Raw genomic sequence first — 18933 nt, 5'->3', positions numbered from 1 at the left:
CAGATCAGGAACACTCTCCAGGATGTAGACAAATGTGTTAAAGACTACCATAAAGAGAAGATTATAAGTGCACAACCTCAGATGGTTCACTGCAGGATGCAAACCACTGATAAGCCTCAATAACAAAATGGGCAAGTTAGAGTTTGTGCCAAAGTGATTGAAAGAGGAAATTGTTGAGAAACCAAATGCCTCCAAACACCCTGGATGACGCTTCTTGCAGCAGGACAATGACCCCAAACATACTGCTAAAGCAACCAAGGAGTTTTTCTGGGCAAAAAAAGTGCAATGTTCTTGACCAGCCAAGTCAATCACCTGACCTGAATCTAACTGAACATCCATTTCACTTGCTATAGACAAGCCTGAAGGCAAAATTCCCCAGAAATAAACAGGACCTGAAGATGACTGCAGTACAGGTCTAGAAGAGCATCCCCCACCATCTGGTGATGTCTATGGGTTTCAGACTTCAGACAGTCACCAAATGCAAATGATTTGCAACCAAGTACTAAATATGATAACTTTACTACAGATTGTTAAATCTGTAGTAAAGTGTTAAATGTTAAATCTAAAGGAGCTGGTCTTGCGTCCTAAAGGTTACAGGTTTGAGTCCCAGGTAGAGCACTGCCATTCTACCTTTGAGCAAGGTACTTAACCTGCATTGCTTCAGCATATGTCCAGCTGTATAAATGGAGGCAATGAGAATGCTATGTAAAACGTTTTGTAAGTTGCTATGGATAAGTGTCTCTGCTAAATTCCTGTAATGTAATGGAGTATATTCACTTTTATTTCTAATTCAGTGTGCTGGAGTACAGAGCAAAAACAACAAAAATCATGTCACTGTCCAAATACACACTGAACTATATACGTAGACGTGCACCCATACACACATCTATGCACATGCACGAAAGTGTGCACACAAAACACATATAGAACAATATACACATGCAGACAGACATGCACAAAAACACAATCATAAGTGCATATATACATAGTTGAGGCCAAATGTTTACATAATAATAATATCCTTGCATTTATTTAGCACCTTTCCGAATGCTCAAAGTGCTTTACAGTCAAGGGGAACTCACCTCACCCACCACCAATGGTGACAGGAGCCAGAAAACCAGGCTTAAGTGCAGGAAAGTTGATTTTTGAGTTTTTATAGCATATGCAAGCTGAGAAACAGAGCTTCAAATAGATGTATCATACATGGAGATTGGACAATTACTGAGGAAGTTGTGCTGTTTTGAAGTTAGACATTTATGCTGAATGGGCTGCCAGAAAACCAGAGATTTTCACTTCCAAAGATTGACAAGGGATTCCCACACTTTTGTGACATATTTCCTTAGCAACCATGTGTTTAAATAGATAGCAGTTACACCAAATTACACATAATGCATTGTGGTGGTATATTCTACCTATTTGATGTTGAATGCATGGAATACAAATATTTAAACTGCTTAGAAATCAACTTTAATGTAGGTTGAAAGCAGAAGTTGGGATCCTCACTGCCTCTTGTTCACACCCACTCAGACTTTGAATTAATTTATTCAGCCTTAGTCACAGCCTTTGACAAGCTGTTGTCCTATTACTCACCAGTGAAAAGAATAGTACTTTACATCATTCTGAAAGTAATTAAGCTACCACAAACTACTGGGAAATGTAGCTACTAGAGCTTAAATAGATACCAAATTACTAATGCATTGTTGTGGTACATTCTACCTATTTGATGTTGAATGCATGGAAAATGTGAGGAATAAACCACGACGGGCAATTAGAAAGGTTACAATTCCTGAAGGAATTGTGTGGGCTTGCTTCAAATTCGAACTGTCACTGGCCTCAAATCTCAACGCGGGTTGTAGCTGTGTGTCCGTAGCTTCTACTCATGCGTGCAGGATAGCATCCGTACGCGCTAACTAGTTTAACTGAAGTAGGCGAAACGCTAACATAGGCTATTAAGATGTTATCTTCTGTACAGATGGGATTTCTGTGAGTTCCCGCATGTTTGATGAATGGTGCTACTCGTTTCAGCAAGGCATCAAAACGCCTAGCACACATTCGGAAATAAGAGTAGTGGACCCATACCATAACTCAATCAAATTCATCTCCCTAGCTCTGTCTTGCTTTTTAAAATGGTGCGGTCACACACTGTAGCCTACAGCGTTTTTCCAAGACCCCCTGAAACCGGGTTTGAATGCCAGCTAGTTTTACGATAGGTTCGCCGTCACTTGTTACCTAGCCAATATTAAAAGTCGTCTGGGTTTTAGCTCAAAATGGTCTCATGGCATGCTTTTTTATCCCAGTCAGCTAGCTAACTAACTACTGAATTATATTAAAAACAGCGGTTACTATAAACGCAGATTAACAAAGATAGAGAAGAAAATGCGTCCCGTAGCCATGAGTTGAATACGGAACGCCTATTCTACCGTCCAGATAAGAGACGCTTCAGTATTTTGCGCGATGGTTGGCAACCGTAAATGAAGCCAGTAACTAGAACCGTGATTCAACGTTGCCATAAATTGCGAAATTGGACACTGAAAAAGGGAGGGGGCGTAACAACAATTCAAAATCGAAAGAATAATGTTGCTATTTTAACTGCATTAGAATGCTGGATTTTGTAGCGCACCGATTTTAGAACTGTTAAAAGGCCGAGGTATCCCTTTACTTCATTTTTACTTAATTGACTAACATGTCAATCTATTTGTTCTTGTCACTGGCACTATCTAAATTCAGCTCGGTAATTTGGCGGAGAACATTATCCACGTTACCAGCGTTGTCACACATGATAGAATCTCCCGCGACACTCCCAAAAAAGTTGACTAGATTGTAAACAGCACAAGGTATTTCCTGACTACTTATGCAGGAATGTCATGCGGAATGGTCATTAATATGGATGTCCCTCCCATTGTCCTGCCCCCTCGCAACAAACAGACAGAGAGAGAGATAGAGAGAAAGAGAGTTTCATTATTTAACCTTTTCTCATGTTTACCAATCAAATACGAGTTTGATAGTAAGGTAGGCTATTAGAAAGTATACATGTTTAAGAAGTCATTTCTGCAAAAAACGGAATTTTGGTGAAAGAAGTGTTTTCAACTAAAACGCGATTTCTGGAGAATCACCTCGTGCGACTTAAGCCTGTGTTTAGTGGCTCCTGTACATATAAATGTGTAGCACCCACCTGGGCGGCAGTCATTTTGCGCCAGAAAGCTCACCACACATTAGCGAAGGTGGAGAGGGAGAGAACATATTTTAGCCAATTAAATCTGGGGATGATTTTGTGGCAGTTTAGGAGAGCCAGATCTGGGATTTAGCCAGGACACTGGGGAACCCCCTACTCTTAGCAATAAGTGTCATGGGATCTTTAATGACCACAGTGAGTCAGGACCTTGGTTTAACGTCTCATCCGAAAGACGGCATCTCCTACAGCACAGTGTCCCTGTCACTGCACTGGGGCGTTGGGGTTTATTTGACCAGAGGGAAGAGGGAAGATTGCCCCCTGCTGGCCCACCAACACCATTTCCAGCAGCAACTCAGTGTTCCCTGATGGTCTCCCATCCAAGTACTAACCAAGCCCACACCTGCTTAGCTTCAGCCATTCGGCAGGAGCAGAGGCTATTCAAACTCAGTTTTTCACAACTAATTTCATGTTACCATACATTTCTTTTGGTATGTCAATTGGGGCATCTACTTTGTTCACATCAGAGGTCATTTTAAAACAATCAGACAGATTTATTTCAGCTTTAATTCACTATATCAGAATTCCAGTGGGTCAAAAGTTTACATACACCAAGTTGACTGTCTATTTAAACAGTCTGGAAGATTCCAGAAATTGATTTAATGACTTTTTAGAAGCTTCTAATTGGCCAGTTTTCATAATTAGGAGTTAATTGGGAGTTAATTGGCACCAATGGTTGTATTTAAGGGCCTGCCTTTAGAGCCACTGCCTTTTTGCCCTTGATACCATGGGGAAATCCAAGCAACTCAGCTAAGACCTCAGATGAAACAAGACCAGGTCAAAACCTAGTATATGGCTGTACCGGCCGACCAATGGTGTAATGTCATAACTCGGCCGACCAATGGTGTAACTTCATCACTCACTCAGTCAGTCACAGACATTCGCATTTGTAGGGCTGGCCCCGCTGTTGCGGTCCAGCCAAAAATTGTGGACCTCCACAAGTCCAGTTCCTCCTTAGGAGCAATTTCAAAATAACTGAAGGTACCATGAGCATCTGTACAAGCAATTGTATACAAATATAAAAATCTTGGGACCACACGGACACTGCATCATTCAGGAAGGAGGCACAAATTAACTCCCAGGGCTGAACAAACTTTGTTCCGACAGGTTCAACTGAACCCCAAGACAACAACAAGCCTTTTGGAGGAGTGTTCAGAAAATAGATGGCATCATGAGGAAGGAGGATTATCTAGAAATACTGAAGCAACATCTCAAGACATCAGCTAGAAAGTTAAAACTTGGTCGCAACTGAGTCTTCCAGCAGGACAATGATCCTAAGCATACCTCCAAAATTGTAACAAAATGGATTAAAGACAACAAAGTGAAAGTATCGGAGTGGCCATCACAAAGCCCTGACCTGAATCCCATAGAAAATTTGTGGACTGAATTGAAAAAGCGTGTCTGAACAAGGAGGCCCACTAACCTGACTGAGTTACACCAGTTCTGTCAGGAGGAATGAGGAAAATTCTGACAGAGTATTGTGTGAAGCATGTGGAAGGCTACCCCAAGTTAAGCAATTAAAAGGCAATGCCACCAAATACAAGCACTTCAGAGGGTGGTGAAAACCGCCCAACGCATCACCAGCACTGCACTCCCAGAAATTCAGACTGTCCAGCACAAGCGGTGTCTGCGGAAGGCACGCAGCATCGCCAGGGACACCTCTCACCCCAGCCACAGACTGTTTGCCCTCCTTCCCTCTGGGAGGCGCTACAGGAGCCTCCGTTCTAGGACCAGCAGGTTCAGGAACAGCTTTTTCCCCTCAGCTGTCACCTTGCTGAACTCTGCACCACGGTGACAGCCCCCCCCCCCCCCACCCCGGATACCCCCACCTGGACCCCCCCAGCCCCCCCCCCCCCCCCCCCACTCAACTTACTCCAATGACTGAACCTTGCACTGCCGCACCTTGCTAATAATATATTTATCATATTTATACCGATCCACTGTCTATATTGTTTATAACTGTCTCTACTGTTTATATCACATTATATTGTATTCATATTTATCAATATTGTATTCATATTTATTCACTTATGTACATATACCTTACTGCACTTTACTGCTTCTTTTGCACTTCTGGTTAGATGCTAACTGCATTTCGTTGTCTCAGTACGTGTACTCTGTGCAATGACAATAAAGTTGAATCTAATCTAATCTAATCTAATCTAAAGTGTGTCAACTTTTGACCCACTGAAAATCTGATATAATACACAAAAGCTGAAATAAATCTTAGTCTCTTAGTTTTTTTTTTTTAAATGACCTCTCATGAAAATAGATACCCTAATTGACTTAACACAGGAAATGTATGGTAACATGAAATGTGTGGTGGAGTCGTGAAAAATTGAGTTTGAATGTCTTTAGCCTTGGTGTACATAAACTTTTGTCCTCAACTGTACAAAAGCATGAATGCATGAAAACCGATACAGATGCACCCGTGCGACAAATCCGATACGACACACAAAATTATACTCTTTCACATATACAGAAACGCATGCATGTGCACACCCTAAGTAAACAGTCTGGTGTGTTTATCCGGTTAGTAATGGTTCCCTGATCTTTAGTGAGTTTATTTTTATGGGCGATTAGGAAGACCCGAGGGTGTCCAGTGAAGCCGTGTGGATTCATCGTTCTCCCAGAGAAACATTAGAGCAGGTGGTGTCGTCAGACTACTGTCAGATCAGGACAGGAACTATGGAGAACGAGGACTATGGAAGCACACACGAACAAGGACATGACTATGGCCTTTTCTGGCATATTAGCTCCTTGCCGGATTGGCTTTAGGGCGGCTCTTCTACACAGCACTCTTAGATACAAAAAAGTTTCACGCACATTACATGTCTGTCGGTGCAATGTAATTGCACTGAAACAGGTTATTTACACCAGTACCGAATGCACAGCAAACCAAGTGCACACTGCTGCCAACCTGCCAAGGCAAAACTTTGCATTCCGCGTCTGTTAGATGTTATCGGCTTGCCGTGCGGCACAGATAAGCGTTTACACACATTTTGTCAAAAATCTTGAAAAAACATACGGTTTCGTGTGAGTTACATACTTATATGACTGCAAGTGTGTCTCTTGATACCTTCTGCGGCATACCAGTGGGGAAAAGCAGTCCGCTTAGCGACCAAATAAAATATTTTAGTATTCTCCTGGCCGACGATTTTAAATAACGAAAAAGGAGGCGGTGTCTCTCAGATTTTGTGAATGGGGTGTTGTTTTTAAAGCACTCAACAGAAATGCCAAGTGGAGAGGAGCCGTAACGGTGGAAGTAATAGGAAGTTGGATCGAAGCTTTAAACAGTTGTTCTTAGTCTGTTTGATATATCAGACGTAGTATTTATCTTTGTTGGAAAAATGGCTTTTAGCAACCTAAGATAATGTGCACTGTATGATGGCTTACTCGACCGAAGCAAGATGTGACTGCGTTGTACAACAAGTGTAACCTTATCGAAAGCCTAAAGGTGAAGGGCTAGAAACTGAGCCGGTGTACACAGGCCATGTGATGTGCTATGCTGTGTGAGCAGTGAAGCCGTTATGCATGAATTTAGATCAGGTTTTCAATCTTTTCTGAGCCAGGGAGCCACACCCTGGCATCCAGGGGATCCTCATCATAAATTGAAAAGCGTATTTAAAAAAAATCTTTTTTTAAAGGTTTTCTGTTTTTAAATGTTTTCCCAAGTCTGTATAGTCATTGCACATCAAGTCTGGTCATGGACCCCAAGCACCTTCAAGGTCCCCCCAGGGTCCACAGACCCCCTGCTGAAAACCCATATACTGCACTCTATATGAGACTTTAGCGTGGATATCTAGTTATTATGATTGTTACTTCATAGGTTGCGGTTCTGAGATGGCTTACGTGCTAATTTTCCTGTTAGTGCTGGTTACAGCATTTGCAGGGAAGATGCTCTTTATTGTATTGTAGACCATTGTCCATATAGGGAAACAGACCCACCGGACCATGTGATCCCTCAGAATGAGCCCTGCACGCCAGGAGGGAATTTTCTTTATTTGATGAGATTTTTATATCTGTGAAACAAGACAATATGTAGTTTTAGAATATGGTCTTGTCCTTTTGTGATGTTTTTATTATCAGACCCAGGAACAAGGGGTTTGAGACCAGGTTGATAAAACAGTCAACAGTCAAATTTCCACCCAGATGTGCACGTCAGTTGGATACATTTTTAACCCTTTGAAACTGTATAAAGCAACATAACTTGTGTCAGGTTCATAATAAGATTGTGAAGAGATTAAGCATCTTGAGTTGAGACTAACACTTGACAATAGTGACCCAATAACAGTATGAGACCAGGATAAGTATTCTAATGATACAGTATATACAACCAAAGCTTTTAAGTGGAAGAGTGGTAATAAGTAAATAAACTAAACAATTCCTGCAGAAATTAAGTGTGGTTGCCGCCAATGCAAAATCGACTTTACTCTTGTACATTCTGCCTTGGTAAAGCAGTTTATGCGAGTGGCAGAGGTGAGGCAGTTTGACAGGATGGCCTCTATATATAATGTGAGCATAGAAAAAGATATTTGAATTTCCCTTACCAAACCAGTTGGATATCCAAAATTGTTTTGGTCTTGAGGTCCATCATTGTGTAGCTACTGAACTGGTAGCTATGGTGTTGCTAGGGTGTTGCTATAATGTTCTAGGCAGTTGCTAGGGTATTCTACATGGGTGCTAGGATGTTACTAGGTGGTTGCTATGGAGTTCTAGCCAGTTGCTAGTGTGTTAATACGTGGTTGCTATGGTGTTCTAAGTGGTTGTTAGGGTGTTGTATGCGGTTGCTAGGGTGTTCTAGGGTGTTGCTAGGTAGTTGCTATATTGTTCTAGGCAGTTGCTAGGGTGTTGCTAGATGGTTGATGTGGTGTCCTAGGCAGTTGCTAGGGTGTTCTAGGTGGTTGCTAGGGTGTTGCTAGGTGGTTGCTATGGAGTTTCTAGGTGGTTGCTCAGGTGTTGCTAGATAGTTGATATGGTGTTCTAGGTGGTTGCTAGGTTTGTGCTAGGTGGTTGCTATGGAGTTCTAGGTGGTTGCTATGGTGTTCTATGAGGTTGCTAGGTTGTAACTATGATGCTCTAGTTAGTTGCTAGGGTGTTGCTAGGTGGTTGCTATGGAGTTCTATGCAGTTGCTAGGGTGTTAATAGGTGGTTGCTATGGTGTTCTATGAGGTTGCTAGGTTGTAACTATGATGCTCTAGTTAGTTGCTAGGGTGTTGCTAGGTGGTTGCTATGGAGTTCTATGCAGTTGCTAGGGTGTTAATAGGTGGTTGCTATGGTGTTCTATGAGGTTTCTAGGTTTTTTCTACGATGTTCTAGGCGGTTGTTAGGTCTTCACCGAGTCCAATGAGACAACCCATAATTCTCTATGACAAATGGTTCAAAAGTTATGAAATATCAAACATCGGCCAATCAGGAAAGGGGGCGAGGCTAACCTACACCAATGGACACAGGACTCTACCGAGTCCAATGAGGCGTCCTGCAACACTCTATGACAAGCGGTTGAAAAGTTATGAAATATTAAAGATCAGCCAATCAGGAAAGGGGGTGGGGCTAATCTTCACCAATGAACAAAGGACTCTCTACCAAGTCCAATGATGACAAGCAGTTCAAAAGCTATGAAATAATAAACATTGGCAATTTAAATGTTTCTTTTGCGCCTCTACATCATGAAACCTATGCACTTGTTGTATGTCGCTCTGGATAAGAGCGTCTGCTAAATGCCTATAATGTAATGTAATGTAATGTAAATGAATGGCGGAATGGTCACCCTTTGATGTCAATGCGCTCTGTCTTCAGCTGCTAGAGGGCATTGTGGTGTCACGAGGGTCAACATTCCACCATTCATTCTCTATCGGGCAAAATTGCCCACAAAAAGTCGGATTTTTAAAAAACCGTGCACCGAAACTTATAAACAAAGTAATAGCACACCATTCCCGAAGAAGCCGCTAGATTATGACATATTGTACGTGTATGTGGTGCAAAAACTCTGGGAGGAGTAGCGGTCCAAAAAATGGGTGGAATAAATAATAATAATATGTGAGATAACAGTAGTGTGATTGCCAAAGGCAAGGTGGTGAGCCACAAAAACGTTTGAAGACTTTCACTTTCAAAACTGGCTAATGTAGGGTTAACAGATGAATATCAAGAAATGAATTCATCATGAAACGGGGTGGTGTATGCCATTGTTAGAAACTCTGGCGCTGCCTCCGTTGCATAGTCATGTCGAAAATCTTATTTGGCATTCCGCTGTATGCAAATTGTAAAAACGAAACAAATTAAATAATAATAATTTGCTTCTTGGATTAAATGCTCCAGTATCCGACTTCACTTTGGCCTTTTGAGGTTGTTACATTATACGATTAAGGCTATGTTAGGCTACTATGGAATCCGGAAATATATTTCGCCATATGTGAGCCTCCTCCTTGGCACCATGCCAGCGAACGGGAACTCGAGACAAAATATTTGTTTCTAACTCTTGCTGAAAATCTGGTCAAAAAGTGGATAGTTCCAGAATCTTCGGTGTCGATGGTCAGCCGACTATGTCCAACACCGACGTAACTCGGAATAATTTAGTTTACTCGCCCGTCGCGAATGCAGGTGAAGCTTTTTATTCTAGCCAACCGAACTGTAGCATTTCAGAACCGCCTTCCAGAAGGGAAAACATCGAATTGAGACTAAGGTGTTTCGGAAATATAATGAATGACGAGCCGGACTTTTTATTTTGAAGTGTATTATTAACGCTGTGAAGACTTGGAAATTCTTTTTTAAAAGACATATTTTTTTCCTTCATTTATCAGTTGCCGGCTACTGGTAAAGACGTAGGCTACTCAAAGTTCAGGGAGCGTCTGCCTGACGGGCATTGCTTTCCGCTGTCTTGAGCGCTTCGCTTTTGCTTTGCCAACAGATGCCCGTAAATTTCATATCTCCTCGTGTTGTCGAATAAAGGATTCACTCAAGTGAACCAGTTGTCCTTATAACAAGATCAACATGTGTAGGCTACTATGAAAAAAATGTAAAGTTTTCTCAAAAATCGCTCCGTGTTAGGCAGTAGCGTGTTAGAACTCGCATATAACATTGTAGCGTATCATCTAGGAACTTGCTTTGCTTGTTTTAAATACATATTAATTGAAATGCATTCAATAAAGAAGGCGTGTACACTAACTTTTCAATAACACTGTTGACGCGGCTATTGCATGGCACTTATATGGGAGAAATTTTCTGATTCTTGCTTCTTTACGCAATTGGAGCTTGAAGTCTCTCTCTCTCCCCCCCCCCCCCCCCCCTCTCTCTCTCTAAAAAATGTAATCTAGTTACAACTGGACCAAACAGATTAGACAAACTACCTGACCCGAGAATAATTGTGATGCGGACGAGATGACAAAGCGCAAGATGCAGGGTAGCATAAACACGCGCCTCCCCAGGCGTAAGGTGCTCGTACCGCATAGCGAGTGAAGCACCGTTTTCAGGAGAGAGAACTCAAATTTTCGTAGCCTACTGGCAAAAAAATTAAGAATAAGGAGGTGGGGAAATAACTGACTGAATCGCAATGGAGGTCGCTCCTTGTCAGCCAGCAGCAGAGACCGGGGGTGACCACACCGCAAGCATTTTAATGACAGCCGGCGTGGAGAGAGCGGAGGTCGCCAGCCCCAGCCTGCTGTCCAAGCAGCGCTCCCTCCGGGCGGTTTACGTGCTTAATGACGGATTGAAGGCTGTGGCCGCTAACAGTCCAGAATCCGGCGCCCTGCAGTGCCTTCAGCGAGCGTGCGACGCCGAGAGTGCAATCCTGACTACCGTTACTTTCGGCCGACTGGACTTTGGGGAGACCACGGTATTGGACACGTTCTATGATGCAGGTGAGTTAATTTGTCGGGCGACGGTGTCTGTCTCACCGGCGATGCGTGGCCAGCACGGCATGCGAGTATGTGCTTGTAGGAACCTGGAGCAAATTTACGAACGTAGGCTACATTATGCTTTCGATGAACAACTTGGGATATAGCTAATACCGTTGGTCTACACCTCCAGGACAGACCTCCAGTACCGACGAAGTACCTTTTGTATAGTATAGGCTACTTCAGTGGAAATAAAAACTAGATGTTGCGTGTTTAACTCACATATCTATAGGCAGGCAAACTTTCATTTTGGGCTAGTTTTTTCTAAAATATTTTTGTTTCTTATATTGTATCAATGTGTCATATTTAATGCGCCTCACCCATATTTTATATGTACTAAATCACAATCCTAATCTACCTAAATTTAATCACGCCCAATCACACGCAGCCACATCACACTTACTGCTATTTTGGTTGTTGATTCTTGCTACCGGGTGTTAACTGAAGAAATGCAGTGGCTCACACATCTTGCTTAGATAGATAATTATTTTTATGTTTATTGTAACAGCCAGCCAGTGAGTGACAGGTGATTAAAAAGTGACGATCGCTGTTGCACTTTCTTTTTCGGTGTATGTAGCCTATCTTTTTGAACTTGTACAGTATTTAGGCCTACAGGGATATCACCAAATCTATCAAATTAAAGTTACAATATAATCTAGACCAGGGCTGCATGACCCTGTTCCTGGAGATTTACCGTCCAGTAGGTTTTCACTAAAACCCTAACAGAGCACACCCATTCAACAAATAGAGATGCTAATTAGTAGAATCAGCTGTGCCAAATTATGGGGAGCCATTTGTAAGAAGTTGCACACATTATAACCCTGCTCAGTTTTTGCACATTTAGGGTAAAAATGCACTACAGTTCTCAAATGTCACTTTTAAAAACATTTACAGAGAAATTAATCTAAAACATTGTAATCACTTTTCCAAGAGTAATGTTATGCATTGAAGGAGGATTGGAAAATTATATATTATATAAATGTTAATGTTAAATATAAATGTGAATGGTAAATATGTAGATGTAAATCTAATTGTACAAACACCATTAGCAGCATCTTAATCAGCTGCCTCAAAATGGCTAGTCCAGGCAAATAGCTGATGTCATTGAAGGAGTGTTTCCTGCTCTGGTAAGAGCTGCAACCAGGTATAAAATAAAACAAACTTTAAAATAATGTTTGTCTGTGTCCTTGTTATTATTTTTTATGGTAGTTTGGCAGAAAACCTTTTCATTTAACATTTAAAATTACGTTTATATTTAAAATGTAAATCTTACATGTAAATGTTAATGTAATTTTCAATCTTGCTTTAATTCATAACATTTCTTTTGTAAAAATGATTATAATAATTTAGACAAATTTTCCTATAAATGTTTAAACAAAGTTAAATTTGGAAATTTTAGCACATTTTTTTTATACTTGGTGATGCTAAATGTTCAGAAAATTGAACATGTTTAGAGAATGTGCATCTTTTTACAAATGGCACCCCATACCAAATTAGGGTTCAAAAGAAATCCTACAGCGTAGAGGTATAGGTAGATCTCCAGGAACAGGGCTAAGCAGCCCTTGGCTGTCCCAGCAAGCCTGACGGCATGACATTTCTAGTGCATCAAACATTAAAAGAGGTACCAGAGCCCTTGTCTGACTGCAGTATGCCCAATGTGATGGCACTATAATTTGCAACACAACTCCAGGAATAGCAGCCGCTGGATGGTTTATCTCCTGCTTCTTTTAATAGCTCTCCGCTCTCATAGCTTGTAAACTGACCCCACTCTTGTTTTAATTTGATTCTATTTATACATATCTTGCCTTGGCTTGCATTGAGCTCCACACATTGACAGGTTGTGGATACCTACATAGCGAAAAGCCTTGTACCTCCAGCAGCGAGCATCAGGTCTGCCTTTGACCATAACTTCAACATGTTACAATTCCCTTTTGACATATTGAGATTATTTTTATTTTTATTTATCTTTGTTTAATTTTATTAAGAAAAGTGTTTTAAAAGTGGTTCAAGCATCATGCTTTCTGAGTATTTCTTTTATATGTATATTCACATGATTCTCTGATATGAGTGATGTGTGTGTGTGCTTGTGTTTGTCTCATGTAACTGTGGAATATTTTGGCGGTGCTCATGTTTGGTTGTGTGTGAGTGCATGTGGGTATGCGTCAGGTTGTGTTTGCGTGTCTGTCTTTCTGACTGTCTCGTGTCTCCTCAGACATCGCTGTGGTGGACATGAGCGATGTGTTCAGGCAGCCCTCCCTCTTCTACCACCTGGGTGTGCGGGAGAGCTTCGACATGGCCAACAATGTCATCCTGTACCATGACACTGACCCTGATACCGCCCAGTCCCTCAAGGTCTGACCCCTCTCTCAGCTGCACATGCACACACATACAAACCTACATTCACCTACTCATAAATAAACATCACACATGCACACATACATACAAACCTACATACACCTACTCATAAATAAACATCACACATGCACATATACACATGCACACATACATACATACATACATACACCTGCCCATAAATAAACATCACACATGCACATATACACATACATACAAACCTACATACACTTGCCCACATCACACATGCACATATACACATGCACACACACATACAAACTTACTTGCATAAAAGCTATGTGTCCACTTATCCTCGATCATCTTTACCTGCAGAGTTTCACTGACCCTAGATCAGCTGTACCTGCAGAGTTTCACTGACCCTAGATCAGCTCTACCTGCAGTGCTTCACTGACTGTAGATCAGCTGTAAATGCAGTGTTTCATTGGCCCATTGATCAGCTCTACCCAAGTCCTGATCTGATTGTTTTGCGCCCTAGGAAAAATGAAAAATGCTGCCCCAAATGCTGTGTCGGGGGAATAACAATATAGCCTTACACGGGGCACCACTTATGTCAGGATTATACTGCTGTATTCTCACATTAGGCACCACTTTTACATTACAGTTATCTAGATTATCCAACCACAAATTTGAAACTTCAATTATTAGTGATCAAATAATTAAACCAAAGACAACAACAAGGTTCTTCTTCCAGTAGCTCAGCGCCGGGTGTACACTGGTTTCCACGCAGGATGGATTAGGCTTAGTCAGTTAAATCGGCAGGGCCTGGTTACTGCATACAAGGACTTTATCTGTGTGTTTAGATAAGTCGGTGGCAGCTGCAATCTTAGGCATTCTGCAAACCCGTTTGAATTAGGGTTCTACAGAGTTGTGAGAGGCCCATAGAAGTTCCACAGTATGTGGGCACTCAAGGGACAATGCACTTTGGGTGACGATGCAGGAAGAGACCTTGCTGGAAGAGAGAGAGCGATTGTTATCCCTCACTTTTATACCTGTTTGGGGGCGGTCTTCATTCTGGTGTGACAGATTTAGAATGTTGCGAGTGTGCAGATGATGCCATCAGATGTGCATCAGATGTGCTTACAGAGGGTCATTATTTTTATATGGATGGCACAGACTGACCGAGTGTAACTACAGCTGCCGCTGTTCAACCTCACCCGCTCCTGAATCTCTTGCCACCTTCTGAATTGTGCTCCTAGGTTTATTCTAGTTTGAGAGCAAGATCTATCCAACCCTCTTTTCTTCTTTTTGGCATTAGACAGTGCCAGCGATGCAGGAGCAGGTTGTTTTTCCTCCACTGCTGGAACTCTCAATATTTGCATCAAGCTCAAGATACTTTTGGTCATATAGTGTATCTGGACACCGCTTGGTCGGGGGATGTTTTTCATGGTTTCGGCTACGTCCCTTAGTTTCAGTGAAGGCAAATATTAAAGCAATGACATTTTAGACTATTCTGTGCTGACAACCTTCTGGCAACAGTTTGGGGAAGACCCTTTCCTGTTTCAAACTTGAACAGCCTGCACAGAGCCCTGACCTCTACCCCATCCTACACCTTTGGGATCAATTGGAAAGCCAACTGCGAGCCAGGCCTAATCGCCCAGCCAGTGCCCGACCTCACTAATACTTTTCTGGCTGAATAGAAGCAAGTCTCTGCAGCAATGCTCCAACATCTAGTATTAAGCCTTCCCAGAAGAGTGGAGGTTGTTATAGTAGAAAAGGGTAAACCAACATATTAATACCCATAAGTTTGATTGATTGATTGATTGGTTGATTGATTGATTGATAAACCTGATACTATATGGCCAAAAGTATGTGGACACCTGACATCCAACATCTCATCCAAAATTATGGGAATTCAAATGGAGTTGGTCCGCACTTTGCTGCTATAACAACCATGTGTCAGGCCGGTGCAGGCCAATCAAGTTCTTCCACTCAGTTCTTGACAAAACCATTTCTATATGGACCTCACTGTGTGCTCAGGGGCATTCGCATGTGGAAACAGGCAAGGGCCTTCCCTGTTGGTGAAGTACCATATCATCTATGTGATTGTATGGTGTAGCATTAAGATTAGCCTTTATTGGAACTAAGGGTCTTAGCGCAAACCAGATACTTTTGGTCATATCGTGTTTGTGTACTGTTACGTGAACATTGTTGATTGGTTCATGGTGTGAACCGGCTGATCTTTTTGATAAATAATCATTTGATCACTTTGGTAAATGGTAAATGGACTGCATTTATATAGCGCTTTTATCTATATATTTATATATCCAAAGCACTTTACAGTTGATGCCTCTTATTCACCCATTCACACACACACTCACGCACCAACGGTGAAAGGCTGCCATGCAAGGCGCCAGTCAGCTCGTTGGGAGCAATTAGGGGTTAGGTGTCTTGCTCAGGGACACTTCGACATGCCCAGGGTGGGGGATCGAACCGGCAACCCTCCGACTGCCAGACAAACGCTCTTACCTCCTGAGCTATGTCATAAGGTGTTCCCTTACAAAAAAGTTGTCCATATTTATTTTTTAAGCATACTTACGTACATCAAGTTGATTATTTAAAGTACTTTAGAAAATTTAACTGGGCCATTTTAAGTATATTTAAAGTATTTACTGAAACCATACTTTAACCCCTTAGTGTACATGCCAAATCTGGCCAATCTTTGCCCATTTAGGGGTTACTCTATTTAAAGCTTTATAACTCCAGATCTGAAAACCACGGAGAACTCTCACAACACACAAACTCTCACGTCATCACTGTTGCATTCATCACAAAAACTACTAAACTACCAATGAACGCTTACATTACAGTGTGAAATATCCTCATTATAAAATACCACTAACCTGTTTAAAGACACTCAATTTCAAACATAACGTATATAACTGAATTATTTTGAGCAGTAATACTTATATAGCGATGATGAAATATTATTTGTGTTCAGAAGACAGAGACAGAGACAGTAATTCAATGATACAGTTCTCTCCACTTCTGTCTTACTCCAGAAAACAATGTCAGCTAGGTCTATCAGCAAACATATGGTTTAGCACTGCTCAGAACTCCTCAATAATAATATTATTTTCCAAGAAATTACGAAAAATCTTTGATAACGTTTCATGAGGTGCAGTGTCTTGTACTGCTACTACAGAGTGAATGCGTAAGTGAATGCGATGATAAGAAAATATTTCGGTTACGCTGACCTATAAAACGCTATTCCAAAAGCAAAATTAGACATGTTATACATTGTTAGAAAGCTTATACTCTCACCTACTGAATAAATGAATTGTCCATCGGCCAGACTGTACTAAAATGGGCGACAATGCGGTAAACAACATGTGTGGCATTACGCACAGCTATTTTGGAAGGTACCCAGGCATCACAAATGCGCGTATATTTAGCAAAAAACGGATTGTCCAAGACAATATATGACCACTTAGTCTCAAAAAGGACATCTCTATGCATAAAACCAGTGGTAAGGTTGTATATTTATTCAATGTTTAGTCACAGATATTGACTGTAGAATGACATGGTATAATTTTTGAAAACTTTGTCTTGTTAATTTTGTTATTCGGTGAGCAGAGTTTTCACTGCTGTATTGGCATATCTTAGGGCTATTGTTGGGTTTATCTTGTTGCTATGACGGAATACGATTTTTGAGTGGTGAAAGAATATTTTTATGAATGCCCAGATGGGTGGGGGGTGTAGCTGCAGATGAGACTGCAGAGAGGGGGTGCTTGTTAAATGAACGACCAGAGTGACAATGGTGGCACTGCAAAACTCCGTATTCGGCATAGTTGTCGTGTCTTGTCTACTAATGAAACTAAAACAAAGCGTTTATTTTTTCAACTCATACTTTGGTTGCAGGAGCAATGAATGTCTCAGTTGAACAACCACTAGGTGCCGACCACTAGGTGGTGTGCACTAAGAGATAAGTATTACACTTATGAACTACTTCTAAACTTTGTATGCTTGAGTGGTATACTTGAAGTACACTAAATGACCACCCTCTTTTTCCTAGTTTGGGCCATGATCCTTAGTTCCAGTGAAGGCAAATCTTAATGCTACAGCATACAATCACAATCTAGATGATACAATTCTTCTCCAAAAGTTTGGGAAGAACCTTTCCTGTTTCAGCATGACAATGCCCCCAGGCACACAGCAAGGTCCATATAGAAATGCTATTGTTGAGAACAGTGTGGAAGCACTTGACTGGCCTGCACAGAGCCTCAACCCAATCCAGCAACCTTTGAGATTAACTGAAAAGCCAACTGTCAGCCAGGCCTAATCGCCCAATCACTGCCCAACCTCACTAATGCTCTTCGTTGGATGTTGGATGTCAGGTGTCCACATACTTTTGGCTATGTAGTGTACTTTAAAATCGTCATCTAAATTTACTTCTGTGAAAGTACACTTTAAGTACACTGGCAGGTATTAAGTTCAGAAAAAGTGTACTTAAGGCATACAGTCTTCTTTTTTGTAAGGGTTGATAGCTATGCACTTCCAGCCAAACTGAATCGCTTTCACTGGGGTTGTCGGACAATGCCATTGGAATAAGCAAGTCCTCTGCATCCAGATGCATGCTTAAAGTGACGTTAGCTAAATACTATTTAAGCTAATCATTCTAAATAATCACTTGATAAACATTCAGGTTGCATATGATGCCAGTTGCAGAGTGTTAGATGTTGTGGTTAAATACCCCAAGAACACAAGTTACATTTGAAGCAAATGTGATTTGTTCCCGCTTCATCACAGGTGACGTTACTGATGAATGGCTTCTAGGTGACTGTGGGTAGGTTTCATGGTAATCTCCCATCTAGATTACTGCAACTCCCTCCTTGCACGCCTGCCAGCCTGTGCCATACAGCCACTACAACTTATTCAGAATGCTGTTGCCTGACTTGTCTTCAACCTTTCCAAGTTCTCTGATGTCACTCCCCTGTTGAGGTCCCTCCACTAGCACAGGGACACTTTGACACTCCCAGGGCAGGGGATTGAACCAGCAACCCTCCGACTACCAGACAACCGCTCTTACCTCCTGAGCTATGTCACCCTTTGTGTTGAAAACACGAACTTGGGCCCTGGTTTTACAATACAGAATTTGGGGGTATAAACACGGTATATGATGCCATACTGCAGCTCTTTCTTTGATATCAGTTAAGCATGATCACTCCTTGATATCTTTATAAAAAGATACCTACTGCAGCTTTAAAGAAGAGGCTTCTTTCATTCAGAAATTTACAACAGAATAAATTTATGTCATAATGATCATATGCAGTTTATATGTAATACATAAAAATACAAAAATTACACGTGTGAGGTAGGGGAGGGGTGTCTTTGCTGTCCTCATGAATAGAATCACTAAAAATGACAACACCAATTATTTCAAAAGAGTACGTATTACAATGTTATGCTATACTATGTTCTATATATGTATGAGTATATATA

General features: G+C 41.4%; 1 protein-coding gene across 6 annotated transcripts in view; it reads left to right on the top strand.

The window, feature by feature from the left end:
* The first annotated feature begins 10505 nt into the window (after positions 1–10505).
* The window catches only part of map3k15 (mitogen-activated protein kinase kinase kinase 15), a 104728-nt gene continuing 96300 nt past the window's right edge, over positions 10506–18933 (top strand). For 3 of the 6 annotated variants that reach the window (XM_035414105.1, XM_035414103.1, XM_035414108.1), the window contains exons 1-2: positions 10506–11085; positions 13334–13473. In XM_035414105.1, the coding sequence (XP_035269996.1) occupies positions 10779–11085; positions 13334–13473 (447 nt within the window). In that variant the 5' untranslated portion in view covers positions 10506–10778. The remainder of the gene's footprint in view (positions 11086–13333; positions 13474–18933) is intronic. The other 3 variants (XM_035414107.1, XM_035414106.1, XM_035414102.1) reach the window with 1 other exon arrangement.

Source organism: Anguilla anguilla, chromosome 4, assembly GCF_013347855.1.
Source record: "Anguilla anguilla isolate fAngAng1 chromosome 4, fAngAng1.pri, whole genome shotgun sequence".
NCBI lineage: Eukaryota > Metazoa > Chordata > Actinopteri > Anguilliformes > Anguillidae > Anguilla > Anguilla anguilla.
This window is presented reverse-complemented; position numbering and strand designations above follow the sequence as displayed.